General features: G+C 38.6%; 1 protein-coding gene across 3 annotated transcripts in view; it reads right to left on the reverse strand.

The window, feature by feature from the left end:
- Positions 1-1,092: 1,092 nt before the first annotated feature.
- RSF1 (remodeling and spacing factor 1) overlaps positions 1,093-13,852 on the reverse strand; it is a 119,998-nt gene continuing 107,238 nt past the window's right edge. For all 3 annotated transcript variants that reach the window (XM_019631649.1, XM_019631648.1, XM_019631650.1), the window contains 5 exons: positions 13,209-13,276; positions 11,313-11,520; positions 9,609-9,829; positions 6,163-6,351; positions 1,093-3,594 (listed from right to left, as the gene is read on the reverse strand). In XM_019631649.1, coding sequence (XP_019487194.1) covers positions 3,023-3,594; positions 6,163-6,351; positions 9,609-9,829; positions 11,313-11,520; positions 13,209-13,276 — 1,258 coding nt within the window. In that variant the 3' untranslated portion in view covers positions 1,093-3,022. The remainder of the gene's footprint in view (positions 3,595-6,162; positions 6,352-9,608; positions 9,830-11,312; positions 11,521-13,208; positions 13,277-13,852) is intronic.

Here is a 13,852-nt window from a genome sequence, read left to right on the forward strand (position 1 = left end):
ATTTCAAAAAAAGGGGATTTAAAGTGTTAAAGGCTCTATTATATAGCAACTATTGTGAACCTAAACCCATGGTTACTACTCTAATAACCAGGATTCAAAATGTCCTAAATGCTAGATGAATTGCTGCTGTCCTATACTCTGTCAGTTCCTAATGAGTGAATTTATGTCTTTGGATACAGAATGTTTACTTTTCCCTATTTTCTTTAACTTCTTCATAGTATATTCAAAGTTAATATTTCAGTGAACAGACTCTTTCAGGGCCTGAATCTAAACACCAAGTAGCAGAATTATTTTTGAACTGTTCAACATTTAATCACCCATAATTAATCTGCATAACAACAACTTATAAGTATCAGCTGCTTGGGTTACACTCTTTGTAGATGAAACAGTTAACTGGTTTAATTAGAATATAAGGTTAGAAGGCATACACTCACTATCAAGTTCACAAACATTTAGTTGAAGTTGGGTAAGTAACAGGCTGCAAAGGAGTATCCTAACCCATTGTCAGTGGGACACTTGGTAAATAGAGTATCTTCACTATGATAAAAATTACCTTTTGCTCTCTGTAGCAGAAGGGTAAAAACAACTCCTTATTTCACATTAGGCATCCTATAAAAGAAATAATCTACTCATTTAATACTTTTTATCACTTGCTTAACTGCAGAGTAGAACGAATAGGTGGAAGCAGGAGCCGGTGTGTCCAGAGGTAGACAGGACAGGACACACAGGAGTTTCCACACGCTGGTGGCTTTTCCCAGCTGCAGGACTAACGTGATAGAGGGAGGCTGGGGCAGGAGACGCCACTGGCACACTCTGACCACTTACCTTGCACTAGGAGGAGTCCTTCCATGGCCTGCCTGTTTCAGTCAAAACGTCTAACATTCTTAACTGACTTGGCAATAAATGAAACAAACCGAGCTCGAAAGGAGCTTGTAAGTGAATGTGGCTCCGTACACAGCCCTGCTCTACTGTCTGTGAATGGAAGCCCTTCCCGCCCTTCCAGGGGAACACTGTCTCAAAATAAAAATCACAACTTGCTTGGAACCACATGCTATTGGTGCATCCTATTTTTAGGCTGCTTTCATTATTTTATTTTTTATACAGATACATATACATTGCTAGAATCAAAGCAAAAATATTAATGGGCAGGTACTACAGAACTAAAGTGAAACAAAAACAAAAGAACCAATAATTGAAAAACAACAGCTATAAACTTTCAAGGCCAAAAGGAGAAGATTTAAGGGTAACACCTGTTGAGGAAGGAAAAGGAGTATAAATTTTCTAGAGAGGTATTTATAATGCAAGTCTAATGCCAGCCTTTTCATAATTAAAAAAAGAGAAGTGCTTTACTATACACTGACTAGCACATATAATTTGGGAAGAAAAATTAATGAAGTTCCTTGGACCAGCAGCAGATACGGTGTGTCCGTTGCCGGCAACAGACACAACACTGGAACAGAAAAACCCAAACCCCAGGGTAAAAGTATCCACAGAAGTAATGGCTGAAGGTTTCAGAATTTGACAGGCAAGGTTTAATCACAAGTGCTACACTTTGTACAACGTTATTTATGGCTCTGCCTGAAATTTTACAGCTGTAACAGAATCTAAGTAAGACAAAGTTTGTAGTTTTAGTGTCAATTACACGTTAGATATTTAGTTACAAACCCCTTTTTCTTGAAACAAAGGGCTTCTCTTTTTTAAAAGTGTTGACATGTTTCAAGTGGATGTCATGCCTATTAAGTACATTGGCAGTTCTCAGTCGACTCTGTTGGTCGTATGACTATTAATGAATTTTAATAGAAGTCTAATGGCCAAAGGCCGAAACTACATTCAAACCCTGCTAATATATCCAGGCAGATAGGAAATTCCAACACACACACATACATACACACACATATACACACACATACATGCTAAAACTCAAACTAAAAACCTCCCAAAGGAACTGCTTTGTTTGTAGACTTCAATTTGAAGTAGATACTAAGGGCAAGAATAGACCAGTTAAAATTCACCTGAAAATCCTTTCCCCTTCTTCAAATGTGCTAAAATATTGCTGTCAGTTTAGCATCTCTTCATGTATGTTCTATATAGATGTATTTGTTTCAAAACGATATTTCATATATTTAAATATCAAGTGGCCGGGAGACGAGTTGCACTTTCTGCAAAGTCTACAGTCCACCTGGGCCTTAAGAAAGACCGTACTCATTTCACTAATAACGCTCCATGATAGTACATTAGAGGCCACCTTATCACCACTGCACAAAGCTGCTTTAGAAAATTTGTTGCTAGCACAATCTGGTTGTCAAAGCTTCATTATACATTGTACTGTACAAATGCTTTTCAGATGACTTTTTTAAAACAAGAAACTCCACTATCACAGAAACTTAGGTTAGAGTTTTTTTATACGATGGTACTTTCTTGGTCTCTTCTTTATTAAGTGTGGTTATCTCCAATAGTAAACAAGTTGATATCATGAATGCTGTTACTAAATGACTTATGGTGTTATCTACAATTCTCAAACTGCAACAATACAGACTTAAACTTATTTAAACCGTCTGTTAATCATCACCTATGCCATGAATGTTTAAATATAATATATATTTAATATGAAAAAGCTAAAGCACAAGTGCTTTCTCCCACCCCTAATTCTGTTTTGGGCCCTCACAGATTCGGAATGCATTCTTATCCACCCTTTTTCACAAAGTCAGGAGAGCTCAGGAAATATAAAGTCAAAAATATACAAATCTTTGTTGTTATTATAATAAGATTTTTTTTCCATGAATGAAATTACCAAGGACCATGAACTTGGAAAAAGAAAATCAAAAGGAATTTACAGCAATTATTTATCTTCAAAGTTCAAAACTGGTCACTTCACAGAAAGACTTCAGGGTAGTTGAAATTTGTCTTCTAAAAAGTCATTCTGTAGTGGAGTTTTCTAGGAAAAATAAAACAGCTTTTAATAACTGGCCCGCTGGTGTGAGAGCTACCGTGGAATAAATTAGCACAAAATGGAAAAAAAGTCTTATAACTGTTCACTGTTACAAACATAATCAACAAGGTCAGTCACTCTCAACAGCTCATCTTCCTCCTCTTCTGGTGCCCCTGCCTCCTGCCCACCACTTGTCCCATTGGGGGCCAGGCTTGCACTGGCTGCACTGTTGTCCTTGGGGGTCTGAGGCTTCTCAGTTGGCTTGCCAATCAAGTTCTCGATGGCTTTGCCAGGACTCTGTCCATTGGTGGAAGGCAAGTCCACTAAGCTATAGTCCAATGGGCTCCCCACCTTGCCTACATTTTCAAAGTCCTCTTCCTCATCACTGTCTATCCGATAGGGTTTCTTGGTGCTCTCTTGTTCTGAGGGCAGGACCCTGGGCTGGCTGTCATGGGCAGGCTGATCTGCATCTCCATGAACATTGTCACAACTCTCCTCCTCGTCTGTCTCGATCCGGTGTAGCCGTTTCCGGGATGGTTTGCCTTCCTCTTCCTCCTCCTCATCTGCTTCTGAATACTCATCTGTGCTTCGACCCCGCTTTCGAACTGACCGCTTTGAGTCTTTAGCTAGCTCATCATCTTCAGAGTTCTTGGACATATAGCTCTCTAGAATAAACAGCACATTTAAGCCATTGGCACAGTTAACCATAAACAAATTTAAGTAATTCTCCTTTTCCTTCCCATATTCACAGCACATCCTGCTTTCAGACTTGCTTGTACATAAATACGTCCCTTCAATAATTGGCCTGAGTTCTGTCTCCTCTCAGCCCCATAACAATGCCCATTATAATTCAGGGTGTACCTATGAATTTAGGAAACAGCAGAATCAGATTTCTTGGAGAAATCTTGCCCAACTCTGGACATCTGAAACACTGTGCTCTCACTCCATGGTATTAAATGTCTTTGGTAGTCCTTAAATATCTTCTCGTCTTTGTCTATACTTACAACTAGGGGATCTCACCTAGTCTCATGGCTTGGCATAACATCTATATGCTGATGACTTACACATTTGTTTCAGGCAATCTCTAAATTTCAGACTCATATATCAAAATGCCTACTCAACATCTATGCTTGGATTTCTAAACAGACATCTCAAAACCCAAGTGTCCATAACTGAACTGCAAACGTCCGTCTCAAATCTGTTCTGTTCTGGTCTCCACCACCTTAGTTATTGGCAACTCTATTCTTCCAATCGCTTAGTCATCCCTGATTCCTTTCTTTGTTCCATCTAACCCAACAGTAAATCCTTTGGGTCTACCTTTAATTTGACCTTGTCCTGCCCCTTTCCTGCTACTGCCCTAGTCTAACCCATCACAGTCTCTCACCTGGCCTGTTTCAATGGCCTCCCAGTTGGTCTCCTAGGTTCTGCTTTTGTCCCCTTCAATTTGTGCATAACACAGTTTCCATAGCAAATTAAAACATAAGTCAGATCACATCAGTCCTTTGCTTAAAATCCTCCAGCTACTTCTTATCTCACACAGAATAAAATCCAATCTATACAATGGTCTACTGCACTATCCAATATAGTAGCCAGCAATCTGGCTATTTTTAATGTAAATTAATTAAAATTAGATAAAAATTAAAAATTCAGTCCTGCAGTCACACTAGCCACATTTCAAGTGCTTAACAGTCACATGAGACTAGTGGCTACTATTTTGAACAGCAGACACAGAACATTTTCATTAACGCAAGTTCGCCTAGAGAGCACTGCTCCTCAGCGAGTGTTGACACATCACTTCTGTCAAGGGCAGGCCTGATAGTCTCTATTATAACGACTCAACTCTGTGGGAAAGCAGCACAGGCTGCATGTAAAAAAATGGGCGTGGCTGTTCCAATAGAATTCAATTTACAACATTTTTATTTACACAAACAGGCGGACTATGGTTCGCTGCCTGTTACATGATCTGGCTCCATTTCATACTATTCCTCCTTCCCTCACTCATTCTCCTCCAACCACCCTGGCCTCCCTTCTGTTCCCTGAACACACCAGGCACAAACTGGCCTCAAGACCTTCACATTTGTTGTTTCATCTGCCTGCATCACTCTTCTTCTCAATAAGTGCATGACATATACCCAACATTTCTTTCAGGTCTCTACTCAAAGTCTGTATTTTTAGTGAGGCACTGCTGTAGTTCCCTATCTAAAATTCCAACTACTCTTTCTCCTTTATTTTTCTCCACAGCATTTATCTCCATCTAATATATCATATATTCTACTTATTTATCTTATTTATTGTCTCTCTTCCCACAACTAAAGTAAGAGTTACATTTTTTTAGCTCTTTTGTTCAGTTCTATTCCCAGTACCGAGAATAGTGAATAGTTCAATAAGTATTTATTTTTAATAGTTGAATTAATGAATTTATGTTAAGTCTTTATTGACACATTAAGATAACACACACTCAACCAGATGTTCACCTTCCTTCGCTAGTTTCCCATATCCAAACATATTTTTCCCTTTCTCTCCTGGCATGGGCTCAAACTTAATTGACAAGGATCTATGAAAGCAAACAATTTTCGAACACAGATCATAAATAATAAATAATTAAATATATAAAAAAGAAATGAAAGAAGGTGCGAGTTAAAATTATTTAAAATGAACTTGGGAAGAACTCTGGAATAACTATAAACACTGAGTGGATATTACAGATTCATAGTTTTGTTTTTGTTTTTTTAATAAGGTAATTGAATTTTTAAAATTAATATTACAGATTCATACTTTAGAGCTTTCCCTGAACTTCTGGTATGGGGCACAGCTACAGCTATTAAGAAATAACAGTTGCCAACTGAAGCTCACTGTCAAGGTGGAGAGAGACAGTAGGTAACTTGGTCTGGAACCATTCAGCTATTCAAGACATCGAATCAAAGGAAGTATTCAAAATGAGAGCCATAAATAATAGGACAGTGGAAGAAATCTTGCTGAGGGCACAATTTTCTGAGGCTCTTTTGGTTTCAATGAACAGTTTAATTATTACAATGGAGACCTTAAAAATTTATATCTTATCAACTATCTTTTATTTAAACTAGTGACCAGGAATAAGGGTTTTGTCTCAAAGATATTACTGGCTATATTAAATTTCGTAGACATGGTACAGAATCATAATCCTGAGTTCACTTTGTAACTTCTATCTCTGCCTTGTCCAAACTTCTGTAAACTGGAGATCTATTATTCCCTACCTTCACTCTCTGAGCTGGAAAGCCTGCGCTTGTGAACTCGTCTGATTTCTTTACCACGTCGTAAACTCTTCTGGGAACCATCACTTTCTGAATCTTCTTTGTAGTTAATTTGTCTTTTCTGGTTCCTCCTTGACCGCCTTCGCCGAGTTTCTACATAATCATCACTAAAATCATCGCTAAAATCACTTTCTGTAAAAATTAAAAAAAAAAAAAAAAGGAAGAGGAAAAAGAAGTCATGTACAAAATGTAAGTCCATTAAATAGAAATGTAGTTAGCATAGGTTATCCAAATGTAAAGCTACTAAGCAGAGTTCAGTCATAACAATTTTTAAACAAATAATAACTTTTAAGTCCCGTGTTTTCTTCTTAATATGAGTAAATCTATGGGGCTCTATGCCAAACCTCACAAATGTATCTTATTAGCGGTCAATCCTCAAGACGGAAAAGATGTTTTATATCATCCTTATCTCATTCAGCCTAGAGCTATGCAGTCAGCTGCACGGTTGCTGCAATTGCTCTTCCTGGTGGAAAGTTACTGTGCTGCCTCACAATGATCTGCTCTTCCTGTGTATGTAGCTGTATGGCTACACTTGTAACCTCACAATGTACCAGAGGTTCAGTTCTCTAACCACAGAAAACTGATGAGCCTGTTTCAAAGAAGTACAGAATTGGAGTTCTATTTTTGGCTTTTTTCCCACATGGAATTAAATTCTGCTAAGTATAGCAACACAGGGCTACTTAAACTCTCAAAGCGTTGCTAAATAGCACTGTTCTTGTCATCTATGATCGATAAATCAGTTAGACGACGGCGCTGTGTCACTGCCGTTTTTCAGGAGTGCTAAAAAATTCCACTGACTTATCACATCCAGCCTTGTTCTCTAATGAATGTCAAACATTTCAAAATGGCTAGCCAACAGTTTGGAGTGGTTCCCACTGACCAAATCTGGGACAAATTTAACCTAGATATAACCCAATTAGTGATGGTAACATGTTATATTCACTGATAAAGAAAGAATCCACAAGTACATACTGATACAAAGAAATAAATATATAGGGGAGAAGGGAAAACTCTTTCTTACAGAATATGAAGTAATAAATATAAAAGGAATGATGGAGTTAGGAAATCATCAATGAATGCTAAAAGTGGGTGAAACATCTGATAAAGAACAAGATATTTATAGAGTCTCAAAATAACCTTCCTATAAATTACTAATTACAAAGAGAAAAATAATCAAGAGACAGGGAGGACATGTATTGTAAGCTCTGTGATATTCCTGCCAAAATGTATAACCTGAATGGAATCACAAGGAAAAAGAAATACGAATACCCAATGGACATTTTATAAAATAACTACCATAATCCCCATGTATAAGACGCATCTTAATTTTGGGGCCCGAAATTTGAAAAAAAATGTATTACATAGTTATTGAACTCAAGTTTTTTTCATCATAAAATTCATACAACTCATCACTGTCAAAACTCCCAACCATTAGCTTGTCCTAATCTGTGTCTGATGATGAATCACTGTCTTCATATATTGCCTCGTCCTCAGTTCCATCTATCGCATTAGAAATGCCACACTTCTTAAATGACTGGACAATGATCTACAACCACTGTATAAGACACACCCAGTTTTTAGGCCTCAAATTTTTCGAAAAAGGGTGCATCTTATACATGGGGAAATACGGTAGTGTGTCTTCTTCAAAAACATCAAGGCCAATAAAGACAAAGTTTGAATAACATTCCAGATTATGGGAAACTAAAGAGACACAAATAAATGCAATGTGTATTCCTGGATTGGTTCCTGGACTAGGGAAAAAATAATATAAAGGACAATATTGGGACACCTGATGAAATTTGAATTTACAAGGTATGATCAAAATATATGGTGAATGTTTAAGTTAAAAGGAATTTAATTACAGTAAAAGACACATTGCTGTTAATCCCCTTCAAAATACTCCCCCTCGCTTTGAACACATTAATCCCATCGCTCTTGTCACTTTCTGAGGCAGTTCTGGAAGTTCTCTTTCGTGTCTTTAGTTGCATTGTCGTGGGTGCCTTGATGTCTTCAAGCGATTCAAAACGTTTTCCTTTCATGGTTATTTTGACTTTGGGGAAGAACTGGAGTCACGTGGTGCCAGATCTGGTGATAAGGTGGATGAGAACCTCTTTTTTTAAAAGATTTTATTGGGGAACTGGAGAAGGGGAACATTGTGTTTTTCTAGGACCCATCATCTCCAAGTCAAGTTGTTGTCCTTCAATCTTAGTTGGGGGGGTGGGGGTGGGGGGCGCAGCCCACCATCCCATGCGGGAGTCGAACCGGCAACCTTGTTAAGAGCATGTACTCTCACCAGCTGAGCTATCCAGCCGCACACTGGCAGCTCAGCCCGGGCGCAGCTCACTGGCTCATGTGGGAATCGAACTGGCAACCCTGTTGCTCAGAGCTCACACTCTAACCAACTGAGCCACCTGGCCGGTCCCCATAACGTTTTTATTTGACAGACTGCTGTACCAGAAATGATGTGTGGCATGGAGCGTTGTCATGGTGGAGGATGAAGTAAAGACACTCACGAAAGAGGACTTCCAGAACTACTTCAGAAAGCGGCAAGAATGATGGGATATGTGTATTCAAAGTGAGGGGGAGTGTTATGAGGGGGATTAATGGCAATGTGTCTTTTACTGTAATGAATTCTTTTAAATTTAAACATTCACCGTATCTTTTGATGAGACTTCATATACTGTTGATTAGAAAATCGTATTATATCAATATTTAAATTTGACTTTGATAATTGTACTGTGGTTATATAAGAAAATGTCCTTGTTCTTAGGAAATAATCACTGATAAAGGGGCATGATGTCTTCACAAGCCTGGCCAGTCAGGGATATGAAACTCTTATCTGTGGTACTTCCTCAGTAAGGTGACAACTACCTAATCTGCCAATTCCATAAAGCACTAATATCTGTTCTTTTAGCTGCTGCGCCTCCCTTTCCTCAGTTACTGGGGATAAGCATAAGCTATAACAACATCAACCACTGCTAATTTATAAAAACTAATGATTGTGATCTAAACTTTAGAGATAATTGGTGATCCCTTCTCTCTCCAATAACTAGACATCTGAGAAAAATGTTCTCAGCTTATTGACAATGATTCCCAAAGAACACTATGAAGATACTGGCTAGGCATGGAAATACTTGGCACCCAGAAGGATTCACCACAATCCTAAATGTAGTAAGAAGTTATTATAACACATCCATCTGAATGTATTTTCTTAGATGTGCTTTATGTAACAAATTTAGTTACTAGTGAGTCATAATAATAGCACTCAAAAAATTTTTATCAGATAGCTTATATTATAGTTGAATGAAATTTTATTTTAAGAACTCTTAGCTCCAGAAGTCACAAGAATTTATTTAGTTGGTGTCATGTATATACAAATTAGTTTTTACCAGAGTCTCTACTATTCTCCTCAGACTCCTCTTCTTCATCGTCATCGGAGTACTTTTTCTTTGGGGTTTTTCTCCGCAAACGCCTGCTTTGCCTCATTGGCCGGGCGGGATGTCGCCTCAGTCTTCGGCTACAGAAATCAGTGTCGCTGTCATCATTAGATGGTGGGTCTTCTTCGCTTTCATCTGGGTTTTCATCAGATACAACAAACTCATCTTGAGATCTGTCCAAGAGAAACCAGATGACTTATGATAAAACCATGAACCCATTTTTGAGAGTTCTGAGTTCAAATTCTAACAAGTCCAGTGAATCATAAAATGTTTCATGTAATATCTTAATAACTGTATCAACTTCTGTGTTTATAAAATAGAGAGATGTTTTGCTACCTATCCTTTTCTTAGGAGGAGTTATGAACTGTTGCTGGTGTTTGTACATAAATTGCTCTGGTCGCTTGAGATGTCCCCCACATACCTTAAATTCAACATGTCCAAAAGCGAACTCATTATTTCCTCACCTACTCCTCTTTTCTGTTCCCTAGCCTGGTGTTTGGTACTATCACCCACCCAATAACTCAAATCAGAGAGCTGGTATTTATCCTCATTTCTCCCATCTAATGGATTGTTAGTTCCTCCTGAGTCTACCTCTTAAATATCTCAAACCCAATCCATCTTCTCTGTTTAGGCTTTCATTTCCCACCTAAACTACTACAGCAATTCCTTGGTTAGAGTCTCTACTCTCTAGACTCATTTCCTCTTAATATATCCTCCAAATGAATGCCAGGATGAATCTTGATGAAATGTAAACCTCATACTAGTCTGGTGTTTAAAACCCTTCAGTGGGTTTTCATCCTCTTCAGGCTAGAGTCTAAATTCCTATGCATGACAAACAAAACACTCCATCGCCTGGTTCCTTTTTGACTCTTGGCCATATCTCCAGCAGGGCACTTTCTACTCTCTATTTCTTCCCCATATTTTTGCTCTTCTGACACACCAGGAGTTTCCTAAATATTCCGCAGCATTTTATGCCTTGGACATCTGACTTCTGTACTTAGAATAATACCTTCTGTTCTTATCCTGCTTCTAATCCCAAATTTATCAATCTGCCCAATTATTAATTCTTCAAATTTCATCAAGCTTTATTTCCACTCTGAGACTTTCCTTGACCTCCCTGGATTGATCTGACTCTCCTCACTTACGCTTTACCTATATTTTAGTAGCAATCATGAAAAAATGATTTTTTTGTGGTTTATATGCTTGTTTCTTCCACTAATAATCTGAGAGGAGAAATTGCGTCGTTTCAATACCTACTCTGCAGGGAAGCCTTTCCTGATATTCTATACTGGATTACGTGCCTGAACCCAAACCTCCAAGGGTCACCAGAGAATAGTACCTAATTGCTTGTACTTGTCTACTTCTCCTATTTGACTGGGAACCTCTCATGGACATGGTGGCAGAAGGTGGCACAGAAGTACACAACAAATAAATTGCAATTAATGAATATTAATTTTGAACATTAAACAACCATAAATCAACTTTGTTTTAATCTAAAAACAACTGCGATCTTGAGAATCTGTTTTAAATATCTTGGAAATAAAACAATTGTCCGTGTGGAACAAAGAACAAAAGCCCATCCCAGCATGGACACCTGCTCTGCTAACCCCACTGAAGCCTGTATCTAGGGACTGGAATCTGCTGGCAGACACGCACCCATCACTGATCTTGAATTCATCCTCACTCTCTTCTTCATCCAGGTTGCTGTCACTGTCCAGGTCATTTAGTCGCCGGCGTTTCTTCCGGCGAGTAGCAGCTGCCCTCTGGGGTCGTTTATTTTCTTTTCTTTCTTCATCCAAAATAGTAGAGATGTCTTTCCCACGGTGACCTGTGATGGTGGAGATATCCTTTCCTCTGCCAACTCCTGAATTCAGGGGAGGGAATGAGAAGAAGAAAGAGAGGCAACTGTACGTTTAATAAGAGCTTCCCTTTACTATTAATATTTAGAGACTGTCCTTATTTATCCTTAGCAGCTCTTCGCTTGATTTATTTCCTTCCTATAAATATGCAGTTTTCTCATGACTTCAGCTGACAAGAGCTCTTATCAAGAGACTTTTTGCATTTGTTTATCCTACAAAATAGAAGTTCATGTAGAGAACATTATTTTTCTTCACATTTTGATATAATTCATATACCATAATATTCACCCTTTTACACTGTATAATTCAGAGGGTTTTAGTATAGTCACAAGGTTGTGTAATCATCATCACTAACTCCATTTTCATCACCTCAAAAGAAACCTCACAGGGCCGGCCGAGTGGCGTGTTGGTTAAGAGCTGGCTTGGGATGCCAGAGGGCCCTGGTTCGGATCCCACATATGAGGGCCAGTGACACTGCCCTCTACAGCTAAGATGCTGAACAACAGCTCAACCTGGAGCTGGGCTGCTGTGAGTCACCGGTGTCTGCGCAAGCTGCAGTGGTTTGCCATGGGCTACCGTGTGTAGCCAGCAGCCAGCGTGAGCGGCCAGCAGCCACTGTGAGCGGCCGTCCAGAAGCCGGCGACTGATCTGCCTCGCCTGGGAAGAGCGCAATGATGGTGCCAACTTGGGCCAGTGAAGCAACGTCCTCCACAACTAGACTGACGAACAAAACGACAGCAACTTCCCCTTCCCCCAATTCCCCAATAAAAGTCTTAAAAAAAAAAAAAGAAACCTCACACCTACTAGCAGTCATTCAAGAACCTTTTTTTTTTTTAAATTGGGGATTGGGGGAGGGGAAGGAACCTCTTCTTAAAAGCCATCTTTTGAACATGGCTTTAGAAAGAAGCCAGTCCATTTTTTTTTTAAACTGTGTTTGAGAACAGAAGTAAGAATTCAACAGCAAAGATGTAAATAACACACATATCTCTGGAAAAGCTACTAACTTCTTCAGTTCCACTACCAATAGTCTTCTTATTACTAATTCTTTCCAGAGTTTTCATAATAACTAGATGGAAACCACAGTGTTCTACACTGGAGCACTAGCATAGCTCTTTAGTTAAATTACCTTCAAATTCATCCATTTTAATATCACCTACTAAAGACCATGAAATTTTTAAAAGGTTAATTTAAAGAAATCATTTAGTGTCTGATTATCCATAATTTTTGATACTATGTAGCAGTAGTGATCTAAAAATAGAACAGGAAAGTTTCACTGGGCTTTCCATTTGGAAGCATAAGTAAATTTTTTTTTTTTTTTTTTAGCTGAGCCATCCTGCCACCTGTTGGCAGCTCAGCAGCAACTCAGCTCAGGCCGGGCATCAAACCGCTGTTGCTCAGATCTCGCACTCTCGGCCAGCCCACATAAGTAAATTTTTTAATCCATGAAGGAACATTTATATTTTATATCAGATCATAAAACAAACTTTTAAAATAATAGTAAGAAAAAAATAATTAGTAAGATCGAATGCATACACTGACACTGTGTCCACAGGTTACTGCGAATCTCAGATAGTTAACATCATAATGAATGTGATACAAACTGGGGAGAAACAAAAAGCTCGCTGCTCTAATCAAGGCATTTCGGCTAATTTATTGGCTGAGTTATATAAGAAGAGAAATGATAAACACATACCTCCTCCATCAGCCTCTTTGATATCATCTTCTATAGCTTCATCGATTGCTTCATCAAACTCATCAAATCTAAAATATATACAACAATCCTATTACAGCCTGTCCAGGCACATGGTTTAGGAGGGTTGCCTCCAACGTGAAAAAAGGCCTGAATATGAAAGTGCCCTCTGCCACGTCATGACTGTATGACTTGGACTACATCCCCTCGCTCCTCTTAGCCTCAATTTCTTCTGCAAAATAGGGTTTTGTAAATCAGTATATCTAATACATAAAATGTGGTTTTTCATTTTCAAAGATCATCCATACCAGATGCCAGCAAATAGTTTTGTAAAAAGCCAGACAGTAGGCGATGCGGACCCCCCAGTCTGTTCTAACTACTCAATCTGCCACTGCAGTGCACAAGCAGCCACAGGCAATGTAAGTGAATGAAGGTGGCTGTCTTCCAAAATAACTTCATTTATGGACACTATGATTTGAATTTCATGTAATTTCCATATAATTTTCTGCTTTTGGTTCTTTTTAGCCATTTATAAATGTAAAAACCACTCCCAGGTCACAGGCTATACAACTGGAAGTGAGCTGGCTTTGGCCTACAAGTGATAGTTTGTCAACCCCTAATTACACAAATCATATGACAAAGTTAAG

This window comes from Hipposideros armiger, unplaced genomic scaffold (genome assembly GCF_001890085.2).
Source record: "Hipposideros armiger isolate ML-2016 unplaced genomic scaffold, ASM189008v1 scaffold_1030, whole genome shotgun sequence".
Lineage (NCBI taxonomy): Eukaryota > Metazoa > Chordata > Mammalia > Chiroptera > Hipposideridae > Hipposideros > Hipposideros armiger.